Source organism: Dunckerocampus dactyliophorus, chromosome 1, assembly GCF_027744805.1.
Source record: "Dunckerocampus dactyliophorus isolate RoL2022-P2 chromosome 1, RoL_Ddac_1.1, whole genome shotgun sequence".
Lineage (NCBI taxonomy): Eukaryota > Metazoa > Chordata > Actinopteri > Syngnathiformes > Syngnathidae > Dunckerocampus > Dunckerocampus dactyliophorus.
Genome location: NC_072819.1, coordinates 9161115 through 9178070, shown reverse-complemented (window position 1 = coordinate 9178070; position 16956 = coordinate 9161115). Strand labels below are relative to the sequence as shown.

General features: G+C 41.1%; 1 protein-coding gene across 1 annotated transcript in view; it reads right to left on the bottom strand.

Annotated features, from left to right (window-relative positions):
- LOC129180223 (bone morphogenetic protein receptor type-2-like) overlaps positions 1-16956 on the bottom strand; it is a 46366-nt gene that overhangs the window by 22298 nt on the left and 7112 nt on the right. The window contains exons 2-3 of the mRNA XM_054774465.1: positions 3149-3334; positions 2728-2901 (exon numbers count right to left, since the gene is read on the bottom strand). Coding sequence (XP_054630440.1) covers positions 2728-2901; positions 3149-3334 — 360 coding nt within the window. The remainder of the gene's footprint in view (positions 1-2727; positions 2902-3148; positions 3335-16956) is intronic.

Here is a 16956-nt window from a genome sequence, read left to right as displayed (position 1 = left end):
CAAGAGAGAAACCTGATGGCTACACCTCCCATTCTACTTTTAAAAATGATTGAAACCATAAGTAAATGTTAGCTTTGGGAGCGTCGTGTTCTCCTAGGTTGATAAGGCACCGCTAGCTAGTGATGGGAAACTCGATTCCTTTCACTGTTCTTATGAGACACTCACTGAAGTGAATCGAGTATTCAATTCACTCAAGTCAACCCGTCACAAAGCGCATGCAATGCTAGAGGCTTCTTCTTCAAGGCTTCTTCGGGCACCTGTGAGTCGGTGGAACATGAGTAATTGTAAATGGTCTGGTCTTTCACTTTTACAGTGCTTTTCCACCCTTAAGGTACTCAAAGTGCTTTCACACTGTTACCACATTTATCTAGTGGTGACACAGCATCAGGAGCAACTGGGGGATACTTCACGGGAGGACCTCGGATCAAATCCGCAACCTCCGGGTTGGGAGATGACCGCTCTACCACCTGAGCCATGCCTTCTCATTAAACTTCAAGTAATCGCCAAGCACCCGTGAGCCAGTGAAACGTGACTAATTTTCGAGTACCTGTGAGTCAGTGGAACTCAAGTCACTTTCGAGCACTTGAGAGGCAGTGATATTCGAGCCATCGTTGAGCACCTGTGAGTCAGTGAAACTCAAGTCTTTGTCGAACACTCGTGAGTCTGTCACTCGAGTCTTTCGTGAGCACCCATGAGTCAGTGACACTCGAGTCATTGTCTCAGTAAAATTCGAGACATCGTCAAGCATCTGTGAGTCAGTGAAACTCAAGTCTTTGTCGAACAGTCGTGAGTCTGTCACTGGAGTCTTTGTCGAGCACCCGTGAGTCAGTGGTCCTTAAGTATTCGGCCAGCACCCGTGAGCCAGTGAAACTTGAGTCATGTCTCAGTAAAACTCAAGTCATTGTTGAGCATACGCGAGTCAGTGAAACTAGAGTCACTGCCGAGCATCTGTGAGCCAGTGATACTCAATTCTTTGTTGAGCACCCGTGAATCAGTGAAAACTCGGGTCACTGTCGAACACTTGCGAGTCTGTGTCACACGTGTCTTTGTTGAGTACCAGCACAGTGACACTCGAATCTTTGGCGAGCACCTTTGAGTCAGTGAAACTCGAGTCAGTGTCTCAGTAAAATTCGAGTCATCGTCGACCATCCTTGAGTTACTGAACCTCGAGTCACTGCCAGGCATCCGTGACTCAGTGACACTGAACTCTTCGTCGAGTAAGTGAAATTGGAATCACTGTCGAGCACTCATGAGTCAATCAAACTCGGGTCATTGTCAAGCACCCATGAATCAGTGAAACTCAAGTCATTCCAAGCACCCGTGAGTCAGTGACACTCGAGTCAGTGTCTCGGTAAAATTCAGCAAAAAAAAAAGTTTTGAACGACTCCTTCATGACTCATGACTCACAAGTTCAGCAAGTAACAACATATTTGAATACCACACTAAAATAATGAAGCCAACATCCGGGATTTAAGTCGTTATTTTTTTTTTCTTTCTTTCCGACTTCCTTCCATGTTTGTTTTGTCACCAACCCACACGAAGACTGATAGTACAGATGCCTTGCATTCTGTGGAATGCAGAATGGCAACATGAATGGTGTGTGTGTGTGTGTGTGTGTGTGTGTGTGTGTGTGTGTGTGTGTGTGTGTGTGCGCGCATGCATGCTGGCTGAGGAGATGAGCTGCAGCCACCTGCCCCTGGTCTCTCTCACGCACGCACACACACACCCACACGCACAAAGACACTGCAATTAATTCACTGCTAAACCTTGAAGAAGGAACCACTGACAATCTGCTTTCTAAAGGCATCTAAACCATCAATGCAAGCAATAACAATGCTGAGAAAGATTCTGTCTTGAATGCTTGTTTGTGCAAAGCAGTTAATCCCAGCAATGCTACCATTTCAGTGTTGATAATGTGCACCAGTAAGGTCAGATCTACAGTAAAGGTGAATGATGAAGGAGTGAGTTCTAATACAGTCTATTTGCAGAAGCAAGGACAATATTGTGCTTTCATTCTGTTTACTTTCCCTTTCAGGACTGCGTGGGTATGTGCAGTTTATCATTTGTTGTTTAGTTTTGCCTCCATTCAATGCGGCCGTTTAAGAGATAATTGTTGCTTGAGTTAGGACACACTAATGCAATCGAAAAAGTTTTTACCCAGGTTACCGAGTCTGACACTCTAAAGTGAGGCCAAGGGGCCACTTTAATTTGATTGAAGATGTATGTACGTCAGTATATATACGTGCGCACTGAAGTTTGTGTCAATGTGATGCCCTGGTGGCGGGTGGTAATATTTCGTCACTCTCGGGGGGCGCTATTGAGCTGGATTTGGCAGTTGTGTCCAGGACACCTAAAATTGGTACATTTTCGCGAGGATCCACATGCTCGCAAGATTTGCAACTATTTGCTTAGTAAACTATAACACAAATCTGATATGTAGGGTGTTTTTTAAACTTAGTAAGTGGAACAGTAGACGCCCCTCGAACTGGCTGACTCATGTAAACATAAGCTGATGTTGACATAATCCAAACTGAAAGTATCCATTGCTTGCACATTTACTTGTGACTTTGGCCAAAGACATAAGGAGAATGGGTAATAATAAAGAATTTTTACAAAAAACCGACAAACTCAGTTTTCCCTGTACACACACCAATCACTGGGGGTGTGGGTTATTGTAGATAATTGTCACAGTGTCAGCAAGTGTGTATTAGTGTTTTGCTCACGTACAGATGGGCTGTGCAGTGGTGGGGCTGGGTGACAGGAAATCCTCTGTGAAGTTGACATTGCACATGTCACTGCCGCAGCAGCAGAAGTGGTACGTCCCGTTCTGTGGATGCAGGCTGTTAACCACGCAGCGGTCGTCACGACAACTTTGGTTGTCGCCAATGTGGGTCCAGCAACCTGATCGGCGTCAGAAACAACATCAATATCAGAAGTGCGAAATTACAAGGGCAATATTTAGGTGCAGCTTGGTTCTATTTGCTATTTAGTGACCCATACGTGACATGACTGTGCTTGTATTTACTACACATGAGAACAAAAAAATTGGAAGTGAACCACTTGAACTATGTAGTATAAATCCAGCCAAGGAGACTGCCTCCTAGTGTTAACTTGGTAGGTGGGCTACTAGAACCGGGGTGTGCTGTACCTTGTTTGACGAGTCGCACTTCACCAGGTGGACTTTTCTCCCACAGGCCAAAGCAGTGGCTGCCCTTGGCGCATCGGATGGTGGTGTTTTCTGGGGAGACCCGGCCTTCGCCCCCAGCCACTCGCTCCACCTCCCACTGCTGCTGCTGGTCCGTGAAGGCACACTCTCGCTCCTCGCCCTGTGCCGCTGCAAAGAGACCGACGGCTTGTGAGTTAAGCCGGATTCTAGGATTCCGCTATCTTCAGGCTGATCAGCTCTACCAAACCAAGTGTAAATGTCATGTTATGTATGTAACGTAAGCCATTTGCTTACAGCTGTCAGACATAAGTCGCCAACCAAAAAAAGCCTGTGTGCAAAGACTGTTGCTGCCTACAAGCCAAAGATCAATAAAAATGGGGGAAAAAAGTCAATTCACTTGGCGCCTCAAGGCCAGAGCACTTCCAGAGGGGGTGGAAAATACAACACAATTCATTTGTGACATTTCAATGTCAGATGCTGCTCATCACACAAATTAAAGACCCTCCCGTTTACAGTGCACTGGTTCCTCTACGTTTGCAGCTTTTGGTGAGGGAGCGGGGGCACAAACAGGTGCATGTGACCTAGCTGACTGTAATGTGATCGCTCCTCTACAATTACATTTGAGTGCACTGCACACATGTGTGGCATGTGCGGGAGGATTGGCCAATCGATGACCGATACACCTTCATTTTCCTGAGGGCACACAGCCAACAGATCAATAAATATATAAGCTAATACAAATTCATGCACACGTGCAGCCGAATGTAGTGCAATCGCTACTGCCCAGTTGTATTTCACAATCTTTCATAATAGACAGCATTGGAAAGATTCCAAATTCGTCCACAAAGTCAGTCATTAATTAATTCGTCATTAAAGAGCCATGAAAAAGAAATGTTTAGTTCAGTCTTTCATCCACAGTTCAAACAATGGTTGACTTGTTTTACTGACTGCTGTGGCACTGTGTTCGACTTGAACCACAGTCAGTGTGCGTTTGTGTACAAAGCCTGCATCATGGCTAATCTCAGATAAGAAACACGATAGGACAACTTTGTAGGTCCTACAAACAGCTCCTCCCTTTCCTCTGTTTGGGTGGCTGACGCCTGCTGCGGAGGGAAGGGTGGTTGCGTCCTGCCCAAGGTCAGTTGAGCCTGAGTGGACCGAGGGTGACGTGGAAGATCAGCTGGGCAGCGTGCCAGCTATTCTCTTGTGTACCTATCCACATACTGTAAAACACTATCAGATTTGGACACTGTGTACCATTTCTACATGACCATTTACACTAAGTAGGCACCCAGTGTGATCCCGGTTTGGGCCTTTCTGTGCGGATGCCTGCAAACAAAATACACCGCATTGACATTTATTCCCTTTGTGAAATAAGATCAAATTAACAGAATTAAATCTAACCGGAGAGACATAAAAGGCAATTTCTCCTTTCTATTTTGATATTTTTGTATTGCCGGGAGCAAATCAGCTTCGATTGTGGACGAACTGACAGGTCCTGACAATCATTAAAATGCATCATGTATGTATGGATGCCAATGAAATACACTGTACAGTTCAACCCACTGAAGTTGACATCCCTCACATCGGCATCAGCAGTTAGCATAACCGAAAATAGCCATTACTTCGACTTTTCAACCTACGGCGGTTTGTGCAAAGCATAAATGGGTGCCTTTTGTTAGTTGTAGAAACGGGATGACAGAAGTAAGGGCTTTTATGGGTTTGTATTGATTTTGACATAACCACAAATCTGCTTCAAAAACATGCAAGCGATAATAATGAACCCTAACAACACTACAATACGTCGACATAAACTTACCTATTTTTCATAGAAATGAATCCTTGGGTCTCAAATTTTATGACAACAAAAGCTACGTAATGTCCCATTTTCCACACTGTACGTAGTTCACGTGAGGGACAGTCTGCCTAAATGCGGATGAAAAGGCCAAGCATTCGGCGTGGACACGGAGAGCGAGGCTATAACAGCCGCTTAGGCTTTGTCTGTGTCGGCAATGCACAGAGGAGAATCCGGATGCGCGCCAAGTCCTTCTAGCGGATCTCCTCAGCTGCTCGCCGGGCCACCGTGTCCTGTCCCCAACCTCAAGATGCGGTGCAACTGTAGTGCAGACCAGAGGCTATTTTCGGCCCGCAGCTTGTTCTTAACTGGCCCGTGGCTTATTCTAAAAACAGAAGTTGTTATTAATGAGATATATGGACTAGGGATGTCCCGATCTAATCTTCAGGATCGGCTGCCGATCCTCTGTATTTTTAAGATCAGATAAAATCGGCTTCCGCCACCCGCCACCAGATCGGGCCGATCCGGTTGCCGTATAACAGTCGTAGGTAGGTGCGGCAATGTGCCTAAAAGCTTGACTCCCGCCAACCGCAAGAAGAAAACACAACACCACCATACAGAAATGTCTGCAGTGTACCGTGGTGAAGTTAGTTTCATGTTGAAGGTTGGACATTCAGCTCTGTAGCTACAGCGGTAGTTCCCAGACTGCTGTGTTACGGTGCAGTGAGCTCGCACGGGAAGTTCCGCTCTAACAGCAGGTTGTTGACCGTCAAATTACATATATCATATATGTAATTTGACGGTCATATATTCCAAATCACACAACAAACTGACCTACAACCATGTCAAATGATTAGTCCTACCCAAGAAGTATTTTGCACGGCCATTTTTTTCCAATTTTATGTTTTATTAGTTCTCTTATTGGATTAGGGACATGACTCAGAGATTTGAGATTTGTTACATAAGCCAAAAGATATTGTTGGTTATGCTGTGTAATAAAAAAATTAATTCAGTAATACTTTGGTTGGATTATTTTTAATGCTTTTAAGAGCTATTTTCATAACCATATTCATTTCCACAAATTAATGTTTGTAACATAAGGTTTTTGTTTTTTTTGTTAAAAAAAAAAAAAGGATCGGTACCGGATCGAAATGGATCAGCAAGACTATAAAAAAAAAATCGTATCGAAAGATAAAAAACTGTGGATCGGGACTATTCCCAATATGGACTGTGCCACGGGATTACACCCCTATTGATTCCCCAACTTTCTGTTGAACGACTCTCTTTTGTAAATGAAAAAAAAAAAACAACAAAAAAAAACAAAATGCAACCCTCCTCTTTTTCCAGTAATATGTACTCCACATGCTTTTCTTCAGCATTTGCATTAACTTCCGGTGCTAAAAATGAACTCAAGCCTTTGGCAACCCAGACAACGACAGCTTACACAAAAATATTTCCTTCCTTGAATACACGTTCTTTGGATTTACTAGAAAAGTCCTGTAGGAAGGAGCAGAGGGAGACATGAGGACACAAGCTGCAATGGAGGAAACATACAGGAACAATTGAAGGAAGTGCTGACCACACCTAAAGACAGGCTGATTTTGTTAAGCACGGATGGTTTTACAGAAATCCCTACTGCCACATCCTTCTACCAGATCCAGTATATTGGACGGTGTGTGTTTGGGGGAAAAAAGATGGAGCACACTTTGCAGCATCTAGAGCATTTGTCAGATCTCAGGAAGCAACCCGAGGACAGTCCAGTAGGGCATATTGGAATACAAACTTTACTACATTATACTGAAGGTACCACGGTAAAAGGGAGGATGTTGTACATGTGCATTAAAAAAAGAAACACACAACAAAACAAAACAGAAGGTGAGGGCCTTGGGAAATCATTAAAATGCAGGTCAAACATGCTAGCATGGAATGGAGCTCAAACCATGGCAGTGACAACCCTGCTTTACTGTACCGTTTTACTAGTGGAAGCACTGTGGGGTCTCGTTTCGTATTTCTTCGTATTTTTATTTATTTAGCATTTGTGTGATCACACAAAAAACACCTGATTTGTCATGTCAAAATAAATGTAACAGCTGAAATATACAGCTTACACAACCACTAATTATTGGATAAATGTCTCTTAGAAAGTTTCACCTCACTTCTGGCATGATTCTGGCTGGATATTTGACCACTCTTCCTGCCAAGAACCTGGCTTTTAAGCATAACCCACACATTCTGTGGGAAGTTTTAATTTTAGGCTGCTTTATCCATTTCGAAGCTTTGTTTGTTTGGATCTAGGGCTGGGCAATATATGGATATTTTAAAAATATCGCTATTTACTTTAAGCACGATATCAAAACCAACCATATCGTTGATATCGATATAGATTGTATTTGCGTTGTATCTCCCTCAATCCCTGCATGCAAGAGGAGGCAGGAGGTGTGGAGCAAAAGCCCCGTGGCTCCAGTCGAAGCGACAGTGTCTGCAGTGGAAGAATTAGTCAGCAAGGAATAAGCGGTGGCTCAATAATGTGGAGGTACTTTGAATTCAGAGCATTGCGTTCCTCGTGAAAGGAAAAGTGGTGTGCTATTATAAAGAGGTGTCCTATCACATTGCTAAGATATGGTCCCCGTTGCAACAGTGGAAAAAATGTACAAGGCAGTCAGACAGTTGTGAAGCCTGATGCAGTTGACAGGTTGGTGTTCCTGGCACAAAATAAGGACATGCTTGGGTCTTCTGAAAATGTTTACCTAAAAAAAATACTACTGTTCAATTTGAAGTGTTTTTGAATTGCTGAAACTAAACTGAAACTAAACTGTTATTAGCTGAGCATTTGAGCATAGCTAAAGGTTTGTTATAAAGAAAGATTATATTTGACCAAATTGTGTTATATATGTTTCAAGAAAAAACAGCCTCCATCTGAAGCTGTGTGTTACAGGTGACAAAGCATATTAATAATATGAACTTTTTCTCCTAACATTGCACTTTTTTGCTCATTTAATCCCCCCCCATATAGTTCAACTATATATATTTGGACTCTTTTTTTCTCATATTATGACTATACCAAAATATTTTCATATCATTCTTGTAATATAACCTTTTTCTGGCCTAATTTCCCAAAGTTGAATCTTCATTCTTTTTTCTCGTGATGTGACAAAAAAAAAAACACTTTTTTCTTTAATATTTCAACTTCATGTTTGTAAAATACATTGTGTACATTTTCTGAAAGCCCCCCACAACCACATGAGGTGCCTGCAAGCCTGCTTTTCATTCAGGTTTTCAGTTAATAATGTGAGAACACTAGAAAGAAAAGTATTCTGAAACATAAAATGTGAGTTGTGGACACCAGCATTTTGTGAATGTTTTGGTAAAACAAGCACATTTGATCCGTTTGGGTTGAAATAAGGTATGAAAATCATTTCTACACAAATGAGTAGCTCGTGGCCATTTTCATTTTCTAAAAGTAGCTCTCGCAAGAAAAAACTTTGGTGACCCCTGCTCTAGAGTGCGCTGTCGTGCCACCAAAGAAGTTTGCTTCCACCACACTAGAAAATATAAACTTAAGTTACCATGGATCACAAACTAATGAACGAGCAAAACTTTTGCTTTCATTCTACATTTCCTTCTTTCATCCACACAACGTTTAGTGTCAAACTCAAGTGTGGTTCAGGGGCCACATATAACATACTTAGATGTCAAGTGAGCTGGACCAGTACAAACATAACAACATTACCTAGAAATAACAGTAAGTCCATGTTTTTTCCCTTTGTGTTCATGTCTGCCGATATCTGTTCAGATATCTTTTCTACCATAGCATTCCTCATTCGACCAATGTTGACTAAGGCTTGTTGCTTCTTGTGACACACATTCTGCAGACTTCATCACGCATGTTTTAAAGAATGCACCGTCAGAATATGGCTTTGCAGGGTTTCCACTACATGTAATTGATCGTGGCGGCCCACCACTACAAAATAAAAGCCGCGACACCTTAAAAAAAAACAATGTTAAATAATATATTGTATGAACGGACATACTGCACATGCTATATAGATACTGTACATTTATAGGTTATTTTATTTATGCACATATTGACTACAATTAGTTTGAAAACAATTTAAAATAGCATAAAATTGTTTCACTGCGCTTTATTTTGATAAACAAGCACCAGAGTCGCAGAGTTGGCACTTGCGCACATAGACATGCATGTCTGACTAGATAAAAGTTCACTTCTTGTGTTGATGTTCACTTTGTACCTTATTATCATGACAATTGACGACAACTCATCACAGAGTGTGTGATCACTGACGTTTCAATCTCATTCGACATTGTGGCATCTTTGTTTACACAATTCGCCTCTCACTGACTCTTGGCGGCAGCAAGCTAGCTTGTTTTTGTCCCGTGACGGGCGAGCTACACATCAAGTTCATTCTAACTTACTGTACTTTTGTCAAGTATCAATCATGCTCTTTTTATCATTGTAATACTTATGGCTTGTCTTCAAAACACTAGATGTGTGACTAAGTTGTTGAAAAATTGCAGTGTGTGCAGCTTTAGACAGTGACACTATAGCTCACCAGCTGATGTTGAGTAGTTCAGAGAGGAATATGAGTGTTCTATTCAAACATGACGGCTGTATTTAATAACAATTGAGCACACTAAGTGAAGATGTGAAATGTTGGCAGTCACGTAAAATAGCTCTCATTTCTTTTTGTCAAAGTAGATTTAATAGTGCTTCAAGTTGGATACACCTGTGCCACAATAACCCTGGACTCTCAATTTATACTCATTTCTATAACAAAAATATTTAAATTGGTATTTTGTTAATTGTGTTGTTTGGAGCTAAAAAAATCTAAAAATCATAAAAATTATTTGTCATAATTAAAAAAAAAAATGCAGAAGCAGCAGCGGCACGACACAGTGGCGGCAGTCCCATGCAGCCCACCACCACAGCTTCAGAAAATCCTAGGGGAAACCCTGCTTTGATGGTCGCGCTATTTCATTAGCAATAAGGTAGCTGGTTGTACCGACCGGGTGAAAATTGACTGCGGTTTCCTCAGACCCAACAGCAAGTCATTTACAGTCGTATGCAAAGATTTGGGCACCCCTGACCATTTCCATCATTTTCATAAGTCAGCTGGGATAGGCTTCAGCATGCCCCCGCGACCATAGTGAGGATAAGCAGCATAGGAGATGGATGGGTGGAAATCATCGGGTGTTTGGAGCTACTGTATTTTCATGTAATTGATCGTGGCGCACCGCCACTACAAAATAAATGCCACCACACCTTAAAAATTACTTTTTTTAAAACTTGAAAATATAATATACTGCATTTGTTATATAGACACACATACACTTAACAAAAATATAAACGCAACACTTTTGTTTTTACTCCCATTTTTTATGAGATGAACTCAAAGAACTAAAACCTTTTCCACATACACAATATCTCTCCAATATTGTTCACAAATCTGTCTAAATCTGTGATAGGGACCACTTCTCCTTTGCTGAAATAATCCATCCCACTTCACAGGTGTGCCATATGAAGATGCTGTTTGGACACCGTGATTAGTGATAGATTTATCAACAATATTTGAGAGAAATGGTGATATTATGTATGTGGAAAAGGTTTTAGATCTTTGAGTTCATGTCATAAAAAATGGGAGCAAAAACAAAAGTGTTGCGTTTATATTTTTGCTGAGTGTATATAGCTTATTATTTACACACATATTAACCACAATGACTTTCACAGCAATTAAAAAGATAAAAATGTTTTACTGCGCTTTATTTTGACAAACATAACAATTCCCCGGAATCGCCTGTCTGCTTTGTTGGCACTTGCGCATGTGTGAGCAGATGAAAGTACGTCACGACCGGTAAACATAAGCAAGTAGTGTGTCCAGCTTTAAGATAGTGACGCTATCACAGGGTTTTCCAACAAGTAGCGCATATGCTAGCGGTAGCTCACCAGCTGATGTTGAGTAGTTCACCAATTAATATTTGCTTCACCCCTTACTAGTTTTATAAGTGTTCTATTCAAACATGACACCTGTGTTTCATGACAAATGAGCACACTGAGTGGAGATGTGCTTTGTAGATAAAGTACAATTTAAATGTTCACCTAAAACACAACGAGCTTACCTCTCCTACTTTGTCAAAGTAGCTTTAATGCTGGAATTTGGATATAATCAATAAATCGATTCATTGAATTATAAAAACAAAAAATGTGCCTCAAGCTTTGAGGCACATTCGGTCATTTTGCTGGCCTCAATAAATAGACATGTGCATGCGTGTTTGTTTTGCTCTTTCTTTACCGTACAGGCTTGATGACAAGACGGTTCACTCTGAACATTGGTGAAGTTAGTTTCGTGTTGGCAGTTGGATATTTGTCTCCGTAACAACAGCAGTAGTTCCCCCTCACTGCACCCTGACTGCTCTCTCATGGTGCGGGGAGCTCACACGGGAAGAGTGTGTGGAAATATTTCCCCAGTGGACCGCTCAATCACGGCAGCATGTCCTCACAAACACAAATCAGCCCTCTCCTGAACTAAACATGTCGAGGCAGCAACCGGAAACATCGGCGAAAAAAACTTTGATACTCTTCCTAGCCACCGAACGTGAGCATGAGCTTAATAGCAATAGCCAGTATAAACTAGCTGGGTTAGCTTGGTTTAGCCGAGCATGCTAATGAGGCTGTGTATGTGTGCCACTCAGGCTCTATGAGTTGTGATAGTTGAGCTGTCACTTTCTACTGTGACGGACATAATAAGGAAACTGAAGACCACAAAGTTATTTTTCAGGCCAGGAAAAATACGAGGCCAAGGCGAAGGATGGTGAGAACAGTCAAAGACAACCCACAGACCACTTCTAAAGAACAACTTGCTGCAGATGGTGTCACTGTGCATTGTTCACCAATCACCAAAAAGAGGCAGAAGCTTCTATTACATAGTAATTTCAATATTGGGGTGGCCACATTTTTGCACCTGTCTAAATTTGATTTTATCCATATTGCACATCTTCTGTTATTCTAATAAACCTCATTTCACTCCTGAAATATTACTCTGTCCATCAGTTATTTGATATATTAAAATGAAATTGTGGTTACAAACACCCAATTAATTATAAATGAATGAAAGATGGTAATTGTCAGGGGTGCACAAACTTTTGCATACAACTGTATATTCTCTCTCATCAGTTGTACTCGCACAATGTCGTATTTTCACCATGATGAGTCTCAATTCTTGAAATCATTGAAGATGCATTGTATAATCCACTCTGGAAAATGAATGTTTCAAATATACTCTATCATTCAGGGCCCAAAATTAACATGACATTCATGCCAACAATGTGGGCATGTGAGTAAATATCGGACTGCAACGGGATTCTGTGTCGTGTGAAGGCAAATGTGGTTAATGCAATGCGTTGGCTTCTGTGTAAAATGCACCTTACAAATAAATTCAGCTTCTACTGTTACTGCTCTGGTGCGACAATTTTGCAGGATCTCTGTGCAAAAGAGGCTATTGGTATGCTTCACTGTGACTAAATTCTTTCAGTCTCCTAAGGGCATTTATGGTTGCGTGCCAATCCCAGTGTTTCTCTCTGATTGACCGTGGCGGACTCTGTTCCTGGTTCTGCTGTGCAGAGTTCCAGCTCTGCTTCCACTGCTGCTGTACTGGGTTAGAGCGTGCAGGCCAGCCCAGTGAAGCGTGACACACGAGAAAGGCAAAAGAGGCTTGGGAGTAGTTGCAAGCTTTCTCATTGGAGGATGGCGGCCACTTCTTAGTGTTTACCCATGGCCCAGATATTTGCTAATACTCACCCCCCTGGTCGACCATCTAACCCTAACCCCACCCCCAAAACCCTCCTCCTCCGAATTTGCCCTCAGTACCCCCCTCCACTCAGCCTCGTTGCTAAAAAACAACACTGATCCAATATGGCTCTGTTGGAGAGATACAAAATATGTTGCTTTCTATGCTAAACTTTTTTCACTTTATATTCCAGAGCAGCAGAGAATACAAAACCATTGCATGGAAAATCATACGGCTATCAAAAATGTTCTTTTTCCAAAGGTAAAGCACAATACATCTTGAAAATTGAGAAGGTTGTTGAGAAATGTGCTTTGAAATGATCTTAGTGTGTCCAACTTGATGAGGATGAGGTTTGCTAAGAGAGATGAAACAGAGCGGAAAAAATATTGCCATAATAATAAACACACTTTCACTTGATGACTTTTGAACCTGATGAGTTTCAAAGTTTGAAATTCATGAAACCCAATCATATTTACATATACATCTTGAAATTGGAGGTTTTAATTGTTTCAGAAATATAAGCTTCAACTTTTTGTGGGGCTCATTAAATAGTCAAGTCCACATAAGAAAGAATCACTGCACGAAAACGGTGTACAGTGTTCCCTCGCTCTATCACGGTTCACCTTTCGTGAACATTCACATTTCATGAAAATTCAGCATCTTCAAGCATAACAATGACTACATGAACGAAAATACAAAGATGCTCAGAAGTATGCTGTCCATGCTAATGTGGGAGTCTCACTTATTTATGTCTAAGATGGCTTATTTTCCATTATTATGTCTACTATTGTTGGCTAATACAAGTTTAAAGGCAACTACCCGGGTGTTATTTCATCTCTACAGGGCTCTAATAATGGTAAAAACTATATTTAGAAGGTCATAAACAGGTTTTCTATGCTCCAACTACAAACATATTCAATTTATTAATATTGAATACTACTTTGCAAAAATTAGGGTAGGGTCTGGAACCAATTAACCACGATAAACAAGGGATGACTGTAATACATAAGACCTACCCCTAACATGTGGAGCAGTAAACAGACACAAAAACTATAGAAGAAGAAAGAATGCATGCCCATAAGGTCTGTTGTCTTCTGCTGGACTGACGTTGAAGTGGAACTACTTCTGCGCAAATCTATTTCTGCCACAAAATTCAAACCGCGATGTGGCGAGGGATGACTGTAACATGCCGGCTTTTCAGCAGCAGTACACAACATGACGCCAGCCACGTGACGCAGAAATCAACGTTCTCAAAAAGTAGTGTTTTGCTTGTCCGCACGGCCAAGACAAGACACAGGGTTTCCCTTAGGATTTTTTAAGCTGTGGTGGTGGGCTGCACGGGAGGGCGGACTTCTGCCGCTGTGTTGTGCGGCTGCTGCGTCTGCATTTTTTAATGACAAATAACAATTTTTGAATTACTTATTTATAATGACAAATAACAATTTTTAAATTACTTATTTATTTATTTATTAACTTATTTAACATTTTTCAACAACCAGCAGGATATGAACCGAGAACATTGCAAAACTGTTCATTTAATGGCAAAGTTGCTGAGAGCACTTAAAGTGAAAGTCTAAAATGTTGAGCCTCCTTTTGTTACCTGACAAATTCTACTATGTGACTTGTACAAAATTACAAAATGTTGTACTATTCAGGGTTTCCGCTACATGTATTGCAGTGGTCCCCAACTCCCGGGCGTGGGTCATTTGGTACCGAGCCGCACAGAAAGAAAAAATAACTTCCATTATTCCTTTTTTGATGTTTTATTTTGAAAAGTGGCCGGATTCTCTCTGTCACATCCTTCTCACTTGATGCATGTCCATTGTGCGTGTGCTAACTTTCTCTCGCCGCACAGATTACTACTGTATTTTTACCATTTTTCTTTCACCTCATATTTGGTGTCAAATGCTGATACTATGTGGGAATGCATAAAGGTAAGTTTTGATGACTTATTGAGTGCTAATGTGTACATTTGTCTTAAGTTAATTCATGCTAGCGCACTGCTTTTTACCACACATGTCAAACAGCGATGTAATCATCTCTCTGGAAAAACTTGGCTGGAACTTGAACTGGTGGATGGTGGGTCGCCATTCATTTTGTGCTTTTAATTTGATGTTATTCATGTCTTAGTTTTACACAATACATAATAAATAAGATAAATTAGATCGCTGTAATGTACGCTATAATTACTGAATGATATCAACTATTTTGATGACCTGTAAACTTTGAAACTGTGAATGTGAAATACTAATCATGAGTATCGTAGTTGCAAAGTATACCCGTTAGATTTTATATATGCTTTATGTTTTAATATAGTAAGAGGTAGATCATTTTGAATATGTGCACCCCTGATATACATGTACAATGTACATAAACAATCATATTTAGAAATAAAATAAATAAATATATTTATATATTCTCTATGTTTATAGTGGGAGGTAGATCTTTGGGACAAAGTAGCCCACAGGCTGAAAAAGTGTGAGCACCCCAGTGCTATATAGTAGATATGTGCATAGCCTACTATTTACATGTCGACCACAATTAATTTGAAATAAAATAGCCATCAAATATCACGTTTCACTACACTTTATTTTGAAAAATATGCACCGGAATCACCTGTCTGCCCTGTTGGCACCTGAGTGGAAGAAAAGGCAGAGAGAAAGGCATTTAAAGTTAATTCATGCATTAGTTGTTCAAGCCTGTGACAAAGACCCTAATGTTGACATTATTACCGACAGTAAATGTAAATATATATTTTTTTTAAACCCTGCCACAGCGACACAGCAGTGGCACGACACAGCGGCGGCAGTTTGCCTCCCATGCAGCCGACCACCACAGCTTAAAAAAATCCTAGGATAAACCCTTCTCTTTGACACAAACCTAAATTTAAATTTGATGCAGTTTTAGAGTAATACGAATACTGTACATGGGAAATGAATTGTTCAATAATATATCACTTTTTTTTCACCATTTGTTGACAATGGCTCTCTCAGTGGTTCACTGGTCCCAAAGCTTTAGAAATGTTTTTTTTAAACCTTTTCCAGAGTGATAGATTTTAATTACTCTGTTATGTTTTAACAGGGGCCAATCACTTTTTTACACGGCCATGTAGGTTTGGATTGTTTTTCTCCCTTATGTAACAACATAATAACAATAATACTTTTTCACACCACTGTACATCTTGTAGAAAGTCTTTCCAGAAGACAGGAAGCAATTTTGCTGTCAAGGGGGCTGGTCACATGGTCCAATACCTTTGCCGATATAGTGTATTTAGCAGATCTAATTGTACCTGCTGCTGCTGTTGTTTGGGTGCATGCTTGTTGCTGAGGTGGGATGGTTTGGATTCAGGAGCATTTGCTGCCGCCCCCCGATATCCCAAGCTTGCGTTTAAGGATGGAAGAGATGAGGTGGGGGCAAGTACAAGCTTAATCTGTCCCATCTGTTGCTCTGCGACTCCCACCCCCAACAACACCATCACTACTCAGTCTGTGTCTGTCTGGGTCTGGTACAGTTATGCTAATCCCAGATCTTACACTGCCCTCAAAGCTTAGAGACCATCATTACTAGCCACAATGCACTTGTACCAAAACCCGGATTCCACTCGCCTCCCACCCTCTGTACGCTAACTTTCCCCTAAATATGTGATGAAAACACAGATGACTGAGGTGGTGTTTGCCATCACATGGCAAGGGGGATTGGGGGGGATAATCGCAGATGATTTATGAACAATCCTTATGGTGTGTTCACCAGTGTTTTATCCCAAATAATGTTGGCTGATCTGAACATAACACTACTACACCTACCCCCCAGACACTAAAGTTAATTTTATTTTCTATATAGTAGGGATGCTCTGATCGACCGGCCACCGATCAAAATCGTCTGATTCCCGTGAAAGAGCATGTGATCGGCAAATGCTTATGAATGCCTATCAAAAGCGATCGCAAGAGCCAATCACCTCTGGCTCATACTACTGCAGCATTCAGTCAGTAGCAAGTGTCTCCCGCCCACTTTCCTTTCCTTCACACTGCGCAAGCGTACCAAACCCAGAACAATCATGTCTGCCGTGTGGGACTTACTGTACCTGTCGTTTGTGAGAGCGATACAAATTTTGCACCCTGCAAAACATGCCACAAAAAAAATATATTGCCGGAGTAGCATATTACAAAAGCTTTAATTTAATACGGCATTTAAAA